This window comes from Terrapene carolina, unplaced genomic scaffold (genome assembly GCF_002925995.2).
Source record: "Terrapene carolina triunguis isolate 2854851 unplaced genomic scaffold, T_m_triunguis-2.0 Scaffold58, whole genome shotgun sequence".
Classification (NCBI taxonomy): domain Eukaryota; kingdom Metazoa; phylum Chordata; order Testudines; family Emydidae; genus Terrapene; species Terrapene triunguis.
In genome coordinates, this window is record NW_020664409.1 from 55675555 (window position 1) to 55692298 (window position 16744).

Here is a 16744-nt window from a genome sequence, read left to right on the forward strand (position 1 = left end):
CCGGCGTGCTCAGCGGAAGAGGCGGAGGCTCAGCTGCTGCGGAGGGGGGGTCTCCCTGGGCGGGGTTAGCTGCTGCGGAGGGGGGGTAGCTGCTGCTGGGCTTCCCGGGGGGGGGCTGGGTTAGCTGCCACGGGGGGCAGGGTTAGTTGGTGGTGGGGGTGCAAGGTGGAAGTTTCGCCTAGGGCTTGAAACTTCCTTGCACCGGCCCTGAGAAAGGGGTCCACTATATGGAGTATCTGTGTGCAGTAGCCTTGTCTGGCTCTCTCTGTGTGTGTCTTCTGTGTGGGATTTATGTGGATGGGGAGGGAAGGGAAGGGGTCCTCGGTGTATGGAGGGGGGTTCCTGTGTACGCGGGTGTCCCGCGGAGTAGGGACTGGCTCCCGGGCCCTGAGCAAAGAGACAAGGCCCCGCACAGCTGCTCAGGGAGTCTGGCCCCGGCTCCCACGCAGCAGGGGGCGCTGTTTGTAGCGGCGCAGTCGCGGCCCCGGCTGCGGCAGGTCTCCGGAGGAGGCGGTAAAGTGTGAGAGGCGGGGCGGGAGCTAGTGAGCTGCCGCTTGCAAACCCAGCGGGTCCGAGAGCGAGCCGGTGAGTGACTGCGCGGGCTGGCGCCAGCCGTGACAGGGGTCCCGGTCGCTCCTGAGGCGCAGGGCAGGGCGCAGGGACCCCCCGGCTCCCAGGCCTGCGGGGCCGTAGTTCTGCCCCGTCACCTGCCTCCTGGGGCGGGCTGGCGGGTCTCCAGGGGGGCTGCGGCCCCTCGCCGTGAACTGCCCCGGGACGGAGAAGCGAGCACCGCTGGGTTTGTGCCCCGCTGTGGGGCGGGCGGCACGGGGCTGTCTGTGCCCCTGCGGAGCGGGCTCGGGGTGTGTGTCTGTGCCCCTCGGGGGGGTGAGGGAGGGAGGCCTCGCTAGGCCCAGGCTGAAGCCGCAGCAGTTTTTGTTGTAACCTGGTTGCCTAACAACGCTGAGTAGCGTCTTAAAGAGGCAGAGCCCGAGGCCGCCGGCGCCGCCGCTCTGTGTGCGAGGAGCGTGTCCTGGCCCGGGGCCGCTTTCGCGTCCCCTCCCCTCGCTCTGCGCGGGGCTGCGCTTTATCTGTCCCCAGGCTTCGCTCCGGTGCCCGGCTGCGGCTTGTCCCCTTATCGCTCTAATACATTGTGTCAGTTTTTCGCAATTTGTATCTCCGTGGTTTAATAACTAGGCATTTTATTTTTTGTTTCTCCCATCACACTGTGTCACGCAAAGTGTTTATTTAACTTTGATTGTCGTATTGCAAACAAACCCAATCTAAAGCTGCATAATACACATTTATTTTGGTAGGTTTATATGAAAGATGCTATCTTGAACTGCTTTACAGAGTTATATAGTAGCAGTGGGAGTTGGAAATTAAGAGGTATAGGCAAAGGAGGAAATAGTGGTTTTCAAGTGAAATTTAAAAAGAAGCTGCGAATTGGAGGGAAAAGATCCAGGAGGAAGCACCTTACTGATGGAAAGAGCTGCGGAAACAAGAGGCTCTTCTTATTACTGTTCAAAGGGATAGAGGGGAGGCAAGTACTAACAATTTTGAAAAATCCAGAAAGTATTGCTGAGAAACTTAAAATAACTTTCAGAGTAGCAGCCGTGTTAGTCTGTATCCGCAAAAAGAACAGGAGTACTTGTGGCACCTTAGAGACTAATAAATTTGTTAGTCTCTAAGGTGCCACAAGTACTCCTGTTCTTTTTAAAATAACTTTTTAATGTAACAGCTCTGTGGCCGTATAATCTGTAAATGCAGTGACTAAATGTGGCATCAAACTGTGGTAAATGTGTTTTTTTTTTTTTTTTTTTTTTTTAAATGTATCAGTTTTTTTCCCCCCAACACATCCTCTTGGGGATATTACATAGAGTTGATGGGAATTGTGATTCTGTCTGTTCTCTTTGCATAGTAGCACTCTTCCTGCTGTACTGTATTAATGGTAGTATAGTATACATAAATAGAAATGCAGGAGATCAGCTTGGATTTTGCTGATCAGTTTTCTTCTTTATAAATCTGGCATAGACTTGGAAAAAGGTGTTGTAGGGGGAGAAAGAGAGAGGGAACATGTTGGAGAGACTCTCCTTCACATAAACAATAAAATAGACACACTGTACATGAGGCCTTCCCAACATCTTAGTATAGTGAATCTTGTTTAGGCACCACTCCTGCATAGATGTGTGCCCATGCTTAATTTTAATGTGTAGTCCTATTGAAATCAGTGAGACTACTCAAGTAAAGTCAGGATTAGATTGGAGGGTTGGGGCCTTAGCTGTTAGAAGGAAAATCAGCCAGAGGGTATGTCTATACCCAGCCGCTAGTTCGACGGCTGGAAATCGAACTTCTGGGTTCGACTTATCGCGTCTTGTCTGGATGCGATAAGTCGAACCAGGAAGTGCTCGCCGTCGACTGTGGTACTCCAGCTAGACGAGAGGAGTACCGCGGAGTCGACGGGGGAGCCTGCCTGCCGCGTGTGGACTGAGGTAAGTTCGAACTAAGGTACTTCGAACTTCAGCTATGTTATTCACGTAGCTGAAGTTGCGTACCTTAGTTCGAATTGGGGGGTAAGTGTAGACCAAGCCAGAGTGTTTCCCTTCTTGATTATTTTCTTGTTCTCTGCTCTATGTCATGCTTGATATATCTCTAAATTGCACTCCACTAGTTGACTCCTTAATTATTATTAGGTATCACTTATGCAAATTTTCCTTTTTTAGATGTTAACATATTTGCTCTTCGGTAAACTAAATATTACATCGAGTTAGGTTTTTTAGTCAATAACTAAACATAGCAGCAATTAACATGATACTTAACACTTAGATAGCACTTCAGAGAAGTAATGCACTATCTATCTATATATTAGAGGCATAGATGTATGCTATCAGAAAATCATTTTTATAAGAGTATCCTTTAAATATTATCTTCTGAAATATATTTTAAAAAAATCCTTTAAAAATTGTTACAGGTTTTTCTCCTTCCCTGTTTTATGTTTAGAAGGGTTTTTGGTTGGGCCTGAGAGCAATACCACCAAGTATGCTCAGATCCCAACTCTGCCTTTCTCTCTGCACACACCTGGCTGGTGATTGCTGCTGCTTCATTTTTGGCTCTGCTTCTGTTACTAGTAATAATCTTCCTGAAGGGTCTAGAAAAGTTTGTGTATGATCAACAAAACAGTGAAAATGGTGATACACAAGGTGCTGTCAAAAGCACTAATTAAATGGAGGGGAAAAAAAAGCTTTTTTTCCCTCTAGTGTATTTGAGTTACAGTAATTTGTGGTCCTGATACCAGAATAAGCTCTACTTGGGAGCTCTGTAAACCACATGGAGCCCGACTGAAGTTAATGGAGCTCGGTGTGATTTTAGGGTCTTAACAGCCACAAAATTCTTTGCAGGATTGGCGCCTACGAGGTTACTTATAACTCTAGAAAATATTTTCAGATGAAAGTATGATTTGCATGTTGAGGGTGTCCCTTTAATCCTCACAGCATCCCTGTCCAGAAAGTAATTTACTTTGATATCTTTTGGCTAAATTCTAAATTTTTCTTGAAGGAAAAAAAAATTGAATGCTGAAAAAATGAAATTGGGTGCTTTTTCTGAGTTTTTGAACTAAAAACCAGAAACTATTAAAAAATGAGATGACCTCTATAGGTGCTACTATAGATCACAAAATTGAATAGAAATAAATCATTCACATTTTTATTAAGCATAAATATTTTCTGAACCAATGTATACAACAACCCTCAAAATGTTAATAGTTTGCTTTTGAAGAACAAGTAAACTTCGTTTTCTCCTCTTCTTCTCCTTTTTTTCTCTCCTCCCACCCTTTTTTTTCCCCCCCTGTATAACAAATCCTTTCTAATAATTTATTTGGCAGTTGGCCCTCATGCTTGTTTCACAGGGCTTATGAATTCATGCTCATTTTTAAAAAGGTCTACCAAGGAAAAAGGAGTGAGCTATAAAACATCTAGATATTTCCCCAGCCAAATTCTGTCAGCCATCCTTCCTTTTAGCCACGTGAAAGATAGCATCCTGAATCAACAATGCTAATATGTCTGATTAATTTGTTTTACTCAGAGTGGAGTTTTGAGCTTTCTTCACATTCAGTTGAATACTTCTGCAGTTAAAATATATCTGAATAGATACCTTGCCTTTGTTTTGTAATTCTTCATGATGCTTTTCAGCAGTCTCTGCTAAAAAGTTAAAAAAAAAATTAGTGTGTTCATATTATCTTTATTAGAGCTTACTAACATCCATTTACCAGTTTGTAAATTCTCTTGATCCAGGTTTGGCATCATCACACTATTGTGCTGTTACTTGAAACAGAACTCTTTGGAAACAGTCCCAGTGTTTATACATGCTAGTCTAAGTGAAGGTCAGAAATTCAATTGCCACAGTCCAATGAGACTTCTTTTGGTGCATGACGAGCGCTGCATTGGTATTCTTGCAGGTGAGTATGCTGCAGTGGATAGTTGGTGTGAGCAAAGGTGGAGTACTAGGGAATTTACTATGAAAAGTTACTTTTTCCATTCAAAATAACTTTTGTGATTAAGTGATCTTTCTGTAGTGTTGCAATGCTGAGTATAATGTATGTATGTGGCTGGGAACATGTTCTCTTCAGGTTACTTTTACCCTTTGACTTTATTAGTATGCAAAACTAATGAGATTAAGGATTTAGGACAATCAGATGGGGAATTTATTTCAGAATTGATTGTCCTATATCACTAGTAAGACAAATAGGTTGTCCCAGGACTGCCTCATTTATGAGAACCGCATAATATTTTTACAATGCTAATTAAAGAATAACATATAATTAATGATATTGCTTTATGCGAAGATTTTACTGTAACTCAGGAGTCAATATTTTTTTGCTATCACATTACACTGGACATACATTTCATTTCTTTCTGGATTGTCACTTTCCAACTCTCTTCTCATTTCATATTTTTCTTTCCAAATGTGGGTTTTGTTTAATCACATTGAATCTCACCCCTTAAGGCTTTGCCCATTTTTTTTAACTCTCTTGGCCCTTTGATCAGGATGTGCAGGCAAATAAATGATGGACACATGGGTAGAGCCCTGCGCAGATCCGCATCTGATCCACGATCCGCAAACATGGTCCGCGGATATCCGCATCTATATCCGTGGATATAAAGCAGATATCCGCAAATTTGTAGTGCTCTGCACGTGGGATGGATTTAAATGGAAGGTCACAGCTTTATTAATTTAACACTGGGAAGAGGTGCTGTATCTCCTTTACCTGTTCTGACATTCCAGGCATTTAACTGGGTGCAGTGCAGGGTTAAAGGGCTCCCACTTTGTCACCAGTACTTTGGGGAGGACCTGCTTAGGCCCACTCCTAGGATTCAGATCACTTTTTATTCTAGGGATGGGGACAGACAGGATGAGAGAGCAAAGCAGCTAACTTGGTCTCCTATCCCCAGCCAGTGGGAAGATGGTGGATGGCGGTCTTGAGGGGGCAATCACTTTCTTGGAGTGCATGTGCTCTCACATCCCCCCCATCCTTCCTTCAGAGCCCTGCCTTACATCCCCCTGTTGACTGTCGGGGAGGGGGTATGTTCATTTTCTGTCTCTGCTAGTATAGTCTCAACAGTAAGCTTACAAAGTGCATTCTGTGCAGTTTATACTTAGGCCCAGATACTGCAAACACTTACCCATGTGCTTAATTTTACTCCCTTAAATAGCTCCTTTGACTTCAATGTGGCTATTAAAGTGATTAAAATTAAACAGATGAATAATGTTTGAAGGATTTGGGATTGTAATTGCCACAGTCAGTGGAACTACTTGCATGAGTAAAGATTAGCAGGATTTGGCCTTGTGTGCGGTTCATTGGCTTTCTTTTCATACTTTGGTTTTAATTAGATAGCATACGTTTAGTCAGAATGTCATTTAAATATCCTATTGAAGAATTTACTAACCTCTAACTATTGGGCCAAACTCATCTCACATGTAACTTAATTGAATTTGACCTATTTGAATTTGTATTATACTCCTTAGAGGCATAGGTGCTGGAACTAGAGGTGGGGGGTGCTACCACACCCCCTGTCTTGAAATGGTTTCCATTATATACAGGGTTTACAGTTTGGTTCAATGGCTCTCAGCACCCCCAGTATAAAAAATGTTCCAGCGCCCCTGCTTAGACGCCCCAACTGAGATCAGGGCTGCTATGTACTAAATAGACATTGTACTAACATGAAGTAAGAGAAGGTCCCTACTCTGAGGCGCTTACAACTAAATTGACAAGACAGACACTGGGTGTGTGTGGGGGGGAAAAGAATTGGCAGTCTTCTCTTGATCTACAAAACTTATTTTATATCTAAATCAAAGCAAAGTATGAAAAGAGCCAATTAATAAACTGCACTTGAGGCCAAATCCTGCTAACCTTTACTCATGCAAGTAGTTCCACTGACTTTGTTGGGAATAAGGGTTTATAGGGTATTAAGTTATAAAGCTACTTCTGCAAAACTAGTAACAACATTTTAAAAGTTGGGCACTTTGCTTATTGAACATATTAAGGTCCTAAACTTGCAAATATTTATGCATGCGCTCGAAGTTAAGTGGGTGTAAGTGTTTGCAGGATTGAGGTTTAAAGCAACAACATTGAACTGGAGTTTTATTTACTCATAAAATAATCAGTTATTGGAACACAGTACAATTATAATACATCATATCAACTATAGGCTCTGTAATGGGTCTCTTTCCCTACCTCTTTGCATCATGTTGACTAGTAATCTTGATGTTTTTCTCCCCTCCTTCTATAGGTGGAAAATGTGGGAGGATATGGCATTCCTCTGATCTCATTCCCAATTTAAACTGCTAAACTAATCAGTGCTAAATATTCTTTTCAGCGATTTTAGCAGTTGAAAATCTGTCATATTTAGGAGCTGCTCAGTATTGTTTTCTTACTGGATTAAATTATTTTGTTAAAGAAAAATCTTTTAAAAGAGAATAGAATAATCTATATTTGAAAAAATTATTGGGACTGTCTTTTGGAATCTTAATTTCTCTCTGAAGAGAAATGTCAAAGGTTGCAATATTTTAGATCAGATATCTCTAGGGAGGAGGTTGTCTTTTAACATTTTTTAACATTTGCACCTCTTAGGCAGATCAATGCAGTAATTTGATGACTAAACTTGAATTGATTAAGGCTATTAATAGTTTAACTGATAGTAAATTTCTGCTGATACTGAAGAGGAACCATATTAGTACAATGATACGTATCTTTCCTAGAATTGAAGAAATGATGGCAAATGATTTAGACCAGTTTATTGAAGATCAAAAGGCCAAGTTGGCACATGACAAAGCAGAACTTGAAAATGATCCTCCTTATATGGAGATAAGGGTAAGACTACTACATTATCTACCTATTTCAAACAGTTTTATTGTTGGAATCTTGGTTTAAGTCTGCTTCTATTGTACTGATAAGAGTTTCTTCTTTTTAAAGGTATTGTATTACTGAGTTACCTGTTGTAAAATAATTTTTAAGGTGTCTTTCTCCATCTTTGCTTATAGGGACACTGTCAAATCAAATTTGCCCCCACATTTAACTTTTTAAATAAACATTCACAAATGTGAATACCAATATAAAAGTTTTCATGGCTTTTCTAAATTCGAATGGGAGCCAACCCAAGAATTGCTCTTGTACATGAGAACCTCAAAGTAAAATTGCCTAGAAATGAATGTCTGCTTTCATTATCCAAGCTTAACGAATGCAAAAAATAAACAGTACAAATAGCATAAACAAATAAGTAAATTTTTTTATGGTCAGTTCAATAAGGTACTATTCATACCACAGGTAAGAACACTAAAAATATTAAATTTTTAACCTGATAGTTCTTTCTTTATTACTAGAATATATTTTTGAGTATTTTGTGTCTCAGGTATTTACTGTTTATTTAGGAGCACACTAAACAATGTCAATTTTTTTTGCTTTATTTAAAAAATATGGTCATAGGTAAATTTTGTTAATGTTTTTGCCATGTGAAATTTATTTGCTGTTTTATTTTTGTACAGATTATCATAATCAGGGATTGTCACTGTTTATTCAAAAACTTTTCACTTAAACAATACTTCAGAATTATTTCAAAGTAGAGAAACCCCCCAGTGTTGTTAAGAAGTTGTAGTTAGCATTGCAGCATCGAGACTCCATGAGGTATCAAAAGTATTTTTTCTTGTAAAAAGTACCGATAAAGTCCCCAGTCTTGCAAATATTTAAGCATGTGCATAACTTTACTGACATGAGTAGTCTCATTGACTTCAGTGGGCCTTCTTAGATGAGTAAAATTATGCACATGCTTGTGTTTGCAAGAGTAGGGCTGAATTCATTGTTAGAGATGCATCTGAATGATATGAGCTGGAACATGCAGGTACCTATGGGAGGATGTCCAATAAATATGTTTTTTCACCAATATTGCTCAAAAGTTTCCAAACATATACAATATTTTGAAAAGGGTCAGAAAACTAATTACTTGCCTTACCCCTGTTGACACCCTTGCTAGCTCCAGGGCTGGCTCCAGGCACCAGCTTAACAAGCAGGGAGAGGGGGCGGCACCTGCGGCAATTTGGGGGCGGCAGGTCCCTCACTCCCTCTAGGAGTGAAGGACCTGCTGCTGAACTGCCGCCGCCGCTCGCGGCTTTTTTTTTTTTTTTTTCCCATTGCCGCCGCCGGTCGGGGTCGCGGGTTTTTTTTTTTTTTTTTTGCTTGGGGTGGCAGAAATGCTGGAGCCGGCCCTGGCTAGCTCTGTAGTTGTACATTGGTGCTTATAATGTGATTGGATACTGGGGCTACATGTGGGAGAAGGTTCTCTTTAAAAACTTGGGCTGGCATACCCCTTGCCCTGTTTGAGTGCTGGGCACCTAATTCTAAAGCTATAAAGATTTGATAATCTTGCAGATCACCTTAATTTGCTCAGTAATGGGAGTACTTACATGGAGAAAGTTTTATGCCTTCCTATGATTTCTATGACTCTGTCCTAGCTATCCTGAATCATGCCCTTGATGAAGAGAAGGTTTTGGTTAGTCAGCATTGTATGTCTGCACCTGTTGGTTCTGACCTATAAAGCCCTAACTGGCTTGGGGACTTGCTTACCTCCTTCAGTATGTAAGAGAAGGAGTTGCTAGTAAGTCTTTCTTTGAGTCAGGTTGAGACTTTGGAATTTGCCATCCTACCTAGTCTGCATATTGACATCTAGGGCACACTGCAAAACATATCTGGTCAGATGTTTGGGGTGGGTTGTGGTTTGGGTATGTTCGCAGATTGTTTTATTCACAAATAAACATTCCATTATGGATGTTGCCAACCCAAGTATTGCAGTATTGCAATGCTGAAATTTGAAATAAAATTTCAAAACGTTTGTAAGCACTTTTATTGTCCAAAATGACGTGTGATCAGAGAGAGTCTTCCATTTGTTAACTAGTAGTATTTAATTACAAATTCACAGGTTACAGCTACTGTCTGCAGAAAACTCAGAAATAATCCACACATCAGCATGATAAATTTCAATACTAATTGACTGCAGTCTTGAACCGATATGCTTGGCTATAGATGCCTCAAATCATGTTCTGAGACAAGGATTTAATTTAATCTTTGTTGGAGGGGTTTGTCTCTCACTTCCCTCGAGCAGTATTTCAAATGAAGGGAATTCACTGCTTTTCACTTTTGAAGGGGGATGCAAAAATTAGTTTGGGGTGGGGGTGTTGACTGTCTTTCAGTTACCAAGTCTAATAATTTTTGGTGCTTATTGAATTGGTAGCCAATGACCCTCAAACGCAAGCCCTACTTTAAAGTTAAGTAGTTTACTTCTAATTAAACTTTCCTTTCCATCTCATGCTTCCCATTATCCTGCCTGCAGTTGATTTTAGGTTCCTGTTCGCCTATCCTGGGACTCTTTTCTGGGATGGTGGGGGAAGGTTAGTCAGAGTTCCTGCTTCTAGAATACGTTTTTTTGCGGTTCACCAATCCTGTATTTATTCTTTCCCTTCCTCTGCCTGCCCTCCTCTGTTTATCTCTTCTATTTGTCTCTTTGCTGTGTTTACTATTTCTTATTGCACCCATTATAATCTCCCCCCGCCCCCCCTTCCTGGTGTCTCTTGCATGGTCCTCATGTTTTCTTGCGTGATTATGTACCCATGATTCTCTATAATAGCTTAATGTTGAGGGTGGTGAGAGGAGACAGGCTTTCATCTTTGCCTCCCCTAAAGTTGCTGCCTAACCGCTGTTCAGAGCAGCTCCAAGGAGTGGGGTGAGATGAACGCGTCATCCCTGTTGAACTGTTTGGGTGGGTATGGGCGCACAGTGGAGACACTGGTCTGAACTTGACCCACCAGGCCCAGATATTCATTTAGCACAGTAGTTTTCAACCTGTGGTCCGTGGACCTCTGGGGGTCCACAGACTAAGATTTCCAAAGGGGTCCACACCTCCATTCGCATTTTTTTTAGGGGTCCACAAAGGAAAAACCAGTTGAAAATCACTGATTTAGCAGATGACTAGGCATGGTGCCAAGTAAGGTGGATCAGATCTCTTGGGGAAAAATACCGAGCATGGATAGGCTATGAAATCCCTGTGAGTACATAATCAATTTGAAGTGGTGTTGGGGATCAAATGTAGCAGAGTAATTATTGCATTAATACGGGAGCTACTTTTTAATATCCATGAAATACACTGTCTATTACATGTATTAAATAAATAACCAAAACCCTCTGTTTTCCAGTCAAAAGTTAAATCATGTTTCAGGTATGTTATGGCTATTTCCCTTATCTATTCTTGCAAAGACCTACATTTTTTTTCTTTTCAGAGCAAAGGTGCAGAGAAGCTTTCTGAGACCAGCAAAGCATTAATCTCTATGGCTAAAGAAAATATACCACCAAACAGTCAGCAGAACTATCTTCTAGGTATGATACATTTTTAATATATAGCATTTTTTAGGTGTAGATAGTGAAGTGCTATCTTAGAGATCTTTGCACAGCTAAGAAAAAATGAATCCTTTGGATTCTTAATTATAGGAGTGTCACAACAATTCAGGCACTTAGTGTTTATATCCTTTTAAACATCTTGAGTTTTTTGAGGTTGCATTTGTCCTCTGAAAGTTAAAGTTAACTCAGTTTTTTTTTTTTTTTAATAGAAACAAGGTGGCTGAGGTAATATCTTTTATTGGGCCAACTTCTTTCGAGCTTATACAGAGCTCTTTTTGTGTCTTGTGCTAATATCCATTTGCCAGTCTTTGAGAGAGGATTTGTCTGTTTTTATTGTGTTCAGGGTTGCTGGAAGAAAACTGTATATTGGGATAGCATTTCAGGTGGATCGCCCCTTCAGCTTCCTGCCAGAAGTTCTGCATCTGTGCTTGGAGCTAGAGAAGCAAGATGCTTTTTCTGTCAGCCTCTTAGGATAAGGTCCTGTCCTGTCACCATGGCATGGCTGATAGGAACTCAAACAAATAGACTAAATCTCCTGAGAAGCCTAACAAGGCAAAGGTCATCTAGATGGATGTCAGACTTAGAACTACAGTGTCTTTCTTTGGGTTGGCAAGGGCTGCTAACAAAGGAAACATTGAATCTCTGGGAGCAAGCAATGCCTCATGTTATTTAAATAACTGCCCCCCAGCCTACTATGATCAATTACGCCCTTTTCACATTACAATTTTAGCTAACTTTGTAACCAGTTAGTAACATGGTTGACTTTAAACATGGGTTCAAGACTTTCAAATTTGGGGGCATAACTGCTCTTAAGTCAATATGTAAGCTCTTAAATAAATGGCTTGATTCTCAAAGGTGTCAAGTGCCTACAACTTCAATTGGAGATGACAGCTGAGGATGCTCATCATCTTTGAAAATCAGGCTATTTGTGTAAAAGCTTACATTTGGGCAGTGGAGTGTGAAAATTTTGGCTATGGTTTGTGTGTGCACACCATCTGGTTAACACTAAGTTACTAAACATTGCAGCTAACAGTTTCACCCTTGCCAGATGCCTTATTTTGCATGTGATTGTGTTTCTGAGACTGGTTAAGAACACTTTCTTTTTGCATTGTGTATGGACCCTCTAACCTTGCCTGTGGTAAGACATGTGCTGCTGATGTTGCTCTTTGTGTTTTTCTTTTGGACAGTCGTATCGCTTGCTGAGGTGCGGCAGGGCAGCTGCTCTGATTTCCCCAGAATGTAACAAACAAACAAGATTAGGCAGTAGGTTGGGTACTACATTATAATTACAATTGTTCACCCACTGCTTTGAAAGAGAGAAGCTGAAGAATGGCCAAAACTCAAACCATGTTTGTTGTAAATTGTGGTCAAGAAAGTGTCACAAATTGGTTACAAAAACATGGTTGTAACTGAACTGTGAACTGGGCCTTAGAGTGGCACTGATGGTTTGTGCTGTGCACTCTCCTGTAAATACGACATCAGATGGGCTGAGAGATTTAGACTGTGAATAAGCATGGAAAGTTGGAGGACACCCTCAAGCCCCTGTCAAGAATGTGGAGATGTCCTTTCTTCACCTCCTTTCAGGGAAACAATGCTGCCATTAGCATTTTCTAATTTTTGTGTCTGAGTAAAATCAGATGTAAAATTGCTTCTTTAAAATAGAGAGCGTAAACTGCAAAAGTTCTTATTCAGTGATGAATGTTAATAACGTCAGCTATGACAGCAGATGGCACTGCTGTCAGTGGAAATTATGTCTGTGTGTGTTTTTTAAAGAATGTGAGGACTTGATAAGACCAAAAAGCCACAAGGATATTTTTAGTTTCAAAATGAAATAATATTTCTAAAGTGCCCCATGTCATGGTGTTGCAGAAATAATTAATAGCAGCAATGATAAATGGGTAAACAATTAAAACTTTATGGACTATAGTACCAAAACCACCTGAATAAAGGGATTTTTAAAAGTGGGGGGTTATGAACTTGGGAGCAGATCCATGTGGAATGAGTTCTACCCCTTAGGGCCACCACAGTCTAACATGCAGTGGTGGCATCAGTATCTGTCAAGCTGATGCTAAAGGAGGTGGTGCCAGATGTAGCCAGGTAAACTGATCTTGTTAATTTCTAAAGGTAAATTAAGTTCCCTAAATTAAACCAATATTTAGTATTGAAAAGTAATGGTGTATATTTCAAATACACATTCATATAATACATGGGATTTCTAATCTTGGCTGTAGCACCAACTCTATTTTGTGGCTTTGGAAATCACTTAACCTCTCTCTCTTAGTTTTCCAATCCATAAAATGAGGCTAGTGATACTTACCTTCATCTCAGAGGTGTTGTGAGGATTGATGTTTAAGTGCTTTGTAAATGCAAGAGCATTACTCTCCTTTCACTCCTGTGTTCAGAAGATACGTGCTTTTGTAATGCCCACAGGTGTATTAGAAGCTTAACAGAAAACACTTAAGACAGGCCCTTGCTCTGAGGAATTTATAATCTAAATAATAGACATGACAGACAAGTGAGATATAACACATACAGAAAAAGTAGAGATGAGGAAGGACTGTGTTCAATGTACAAGTCTCTCCCCAGCTCTTGATTGTAACGTTAACTAGTGAATAAATGATTTACATTTAATTTCTTATAGGTACTGTGTTAATTTCAGCACTGAAAAAAATAACCATCAAGCAAATTGTGATGACTCCAGATGTGTGCTTGACTGAATGATAATTTCGAAAAATAAAATGTGAAATCCTGGCCCCATTGAAGTCAATGGCAAAACTCCCTTTGATTTCGGTAGGGCCAGAATTTCACGCAGGAGTGATTGTACATAAAAGTATGGTCTGTTTAATCATGTGTTGACTTTACATTAATTATAATGTTAAAAGAGAGGTTAAAAAACAAAAATATAATATCTTGCCTACATTTTAAAATATGCGTACATTTAAAAACAGAGGACTATGTATTATTGTCATTAATGTTACCCTGTATGAAATGACATCACTAGGAATGACCTAAAATGACAATTAAGTATTGCTTGTCACCAGAGGTCAAGGGTAACAGACAACAGTTGTGTAGAAGACAACAGATGAATAAGTATGTGCCTCAGATTTTTTGCCACTTTCATTGTTGATCAGTAAGTTAGTTTACTATAGTCATTAGTGTTTTATTGATTTAACTGTAGAAACATAAAATATAGAGAAATAGTACTGGTGGACTAATTATTTTACTGTTCCTCCCCCCACCCATGTCTGTGATGAGGCCCCTTCAGTTTCACTAGATATATCAGTAGTATCAGTTGTTAATGTGCAGTAATGAACTGACTAATACATGTGTCCACTGGATAGATTAAGAACTGTTCAACTGTCACAGGGCATTGTACTGATAAGAGCTAGTAAAGATTTTATTTCGTTTAAGTATTAGGGTCTTGAGTGTTCGGTAAAGGTGCATCTGAAGTATATTTCCTTTGTTGCCACGAAGCTGCTAATGATGATGATGTACAGTATAGTGATAACAGTGGAATTCCTAAATGTCTATAGATTTGTTACAGTAACAACATGAAAATAATGCCAGTGACACAATAGCTATTTCTTGTGTGAGAAAAAGAATGCAGTCCAAGTAGTGGGGTAAAAAGGTACAACTCAGTAATTTATTTAATAATTACATGTTTCAGCATGATCAGAAGGTATATTTATGCATGATATGTTAGAGAAAAATGCCCACGAAGACAGTGGACTAAAAACAAGCTCTGCCTGTGATATTATTGTCACCTCTCAATGTGGCATAACAGATTGTTTGGGCCAGATTCTGATCTCTCTTATACCCAAGTAAATTTGGAATAACTCCACTGAGGATCATGCCAACACTTCTGGTTTAAAAAATGGAGAACAATGAAGTTGATCTGGACTTGCGTGTAGATCAAAATCTTATCTTTTTATGTTCAACAGCTGGGCCATATGCTGTGATATTGGGAACTCATTTTTGTGGCTTGGTGATGTTTTGTTCCATCCTAACCCCCTCCTACCAATAGATAATTAAAAATTAATTAAATTTTAATAAAATATTACTCCCATTCCAGATACTGTAATGATAGTATAATCATACTCTTGTTAAAGTGGACAGTTACATACATTAATTCAATTAAAAGGAAACTCAGCCTCCTGATTCATTGTTGAGGCAAAGTCCATCCTTTAGCAGAAGTAATCCAAAGAGATGATGAGAATCTTCTCTGCCATGACAGGGACTCTGGGTCCCTGTATGTGGTCTGTGATGGAATAGAGGGAAGACCTAGCTTGAGGACACTCTCTGTGGAGGTTATAATTCCAGGGGTGATCATAAAAGGAAAGAGACTAAAAAGAAGTGGAGAGTCTTTGTAGGGGACCAGAAATGCTTCCGGTCCAGAGAATGAAAGTGAAATAATTCCAGAGCTTAGTGGAATTGGCCACCTCACATGTAACTACTTATCTTTTTTTATCAGAAATATTTCCATGATGTCATAAAGGAATAAGTTATAACATAGTGTATGTCATTGCTATTGTCATTGTCATTGTTATGCTTCATGCAGATTATGAGTCTCAGAAGTAGTGAACTCTGTAACACCACATGACCTGAAGTGCCTTATTACTGTAAACAGTCCCTCAGATTGGTAACAAAATGTACTCACTTTGTTTAAACAAAATTAAATAATATAGATTAGTGGCCTGAAAGCTGCTTTAAACGCCAGCTAGAATGCAGCTGACATCTTCAGCTCTATGCTGTACATCCCCGTCCCGTGAGGGTGATACATGGCCTGTGGGGTCATTATAAGTTGATGTGATTTAGAACAGCTCTGAGCCTGCTTTAAATTGCAATAGAGGCCAGATGTAGGGGTTTTCCTCTGCTTTTTTGAGCATTTAGCAGTGTGTTTTCAGTCACTTGGAAAGTGAAAAGTAACAGAGGGTCCTGTGGCACCTTTAAGACTAACAGAAGTATTGGGAGCATAAGCTTTCGTGGGTAAGAACCTCACTTCTTCAGATGCAAGTCAAAGGTGTCTTGCATCTGAAGAAGTGAGGTTCTTACCCACGAAAGCTTATGCTCCCAATACTTCTGTTAGTCTTAAAGGTGCCACAGGACCCTCTGTTACTTTTTACAGATTCAGACTAACACGGCTACCCCTCTGATACTTGGAAAGTGAAGTTATTCAGTACAGTCATGCTTTAATAACTTCAAAAATAACTTATAAAGTAGTAAAATATATTTGTAAAAGTTTATTTAAATATACTTGAAGATGTGACTTTTTAAAAATTGCCTTTATTAGTTCAAAGGTTGTCCACTGCATACAGAGAAGACCTTTAACAATATATTGAGTAACTGTTACCGCCTGAGAGGCTTGAGGCGGACTAAAATGGTCCGTCGCCCGGTGTGCTTGGCACCAATAAAGACACCGAGGGGAGAAAGCAAGCCAAGTTTATTTCAGAGCTCTGAAATGGCACCAGGAGACCAGCATGTCTCAAATCCAGTGCAACAAATACAAATAACTTTTACCTTTTATACCCCAAACAGTTTCTGTGTAAGCCTTTGTCTGTTACTCCCTCTTACTACTCCCACCTCTCCCTTCTCTAGCCGTTACAATTAGAAAAGTTCCCATACGCCTGTGAGAAAACTTTCCCAGTCTCTGCGACCTTGAATCAGACATCTGCAAAACTAACTACCCCTCTTTCTTATCTCTATTATTTCTGCTAGTGTGAGTAAAACTGGAGCCATCTGCTAAAAACGCTGACCACTACATTTCTGCTGTAGCCTGTAAGCATTAAACACAGAAGTAAGTGAGAGTTCACA

At 40.2% G+C, this 16744-nt stretch overlaps 1 protein-coding gene across 1 annotated transcript in view; it reads left to right on the forward strand.

The window, feature by feature from the left end:
• The first annotated feature begins 536 nt into the window (after nt 1-536).
• CSPP1 (centrosome and spindle pole associated protein 1) overlaps nt 537-16744 on the forward strand; it is a 150063-nt gene continuing 133855 nt past the window's right edge. The window contains exons 1-4 of the mRNA XM_026659714.1: nt 537-585; nt 4287-4450; nt 7252-7363; nt 10816-10912. Of these exons, the coding sequence (XP_026515499.1) occupies nt 7262-7363; nt 10816-10912 (199 nt within the window). The 5' untranslated portion in view covers nt 537-585; nt 4287-4450; nt 7252-7261. The remainder of the gene's footprint in view (nt 586-4286; nt 4451-7251; nt 7364-10815; nt 10913-16744) is intronic.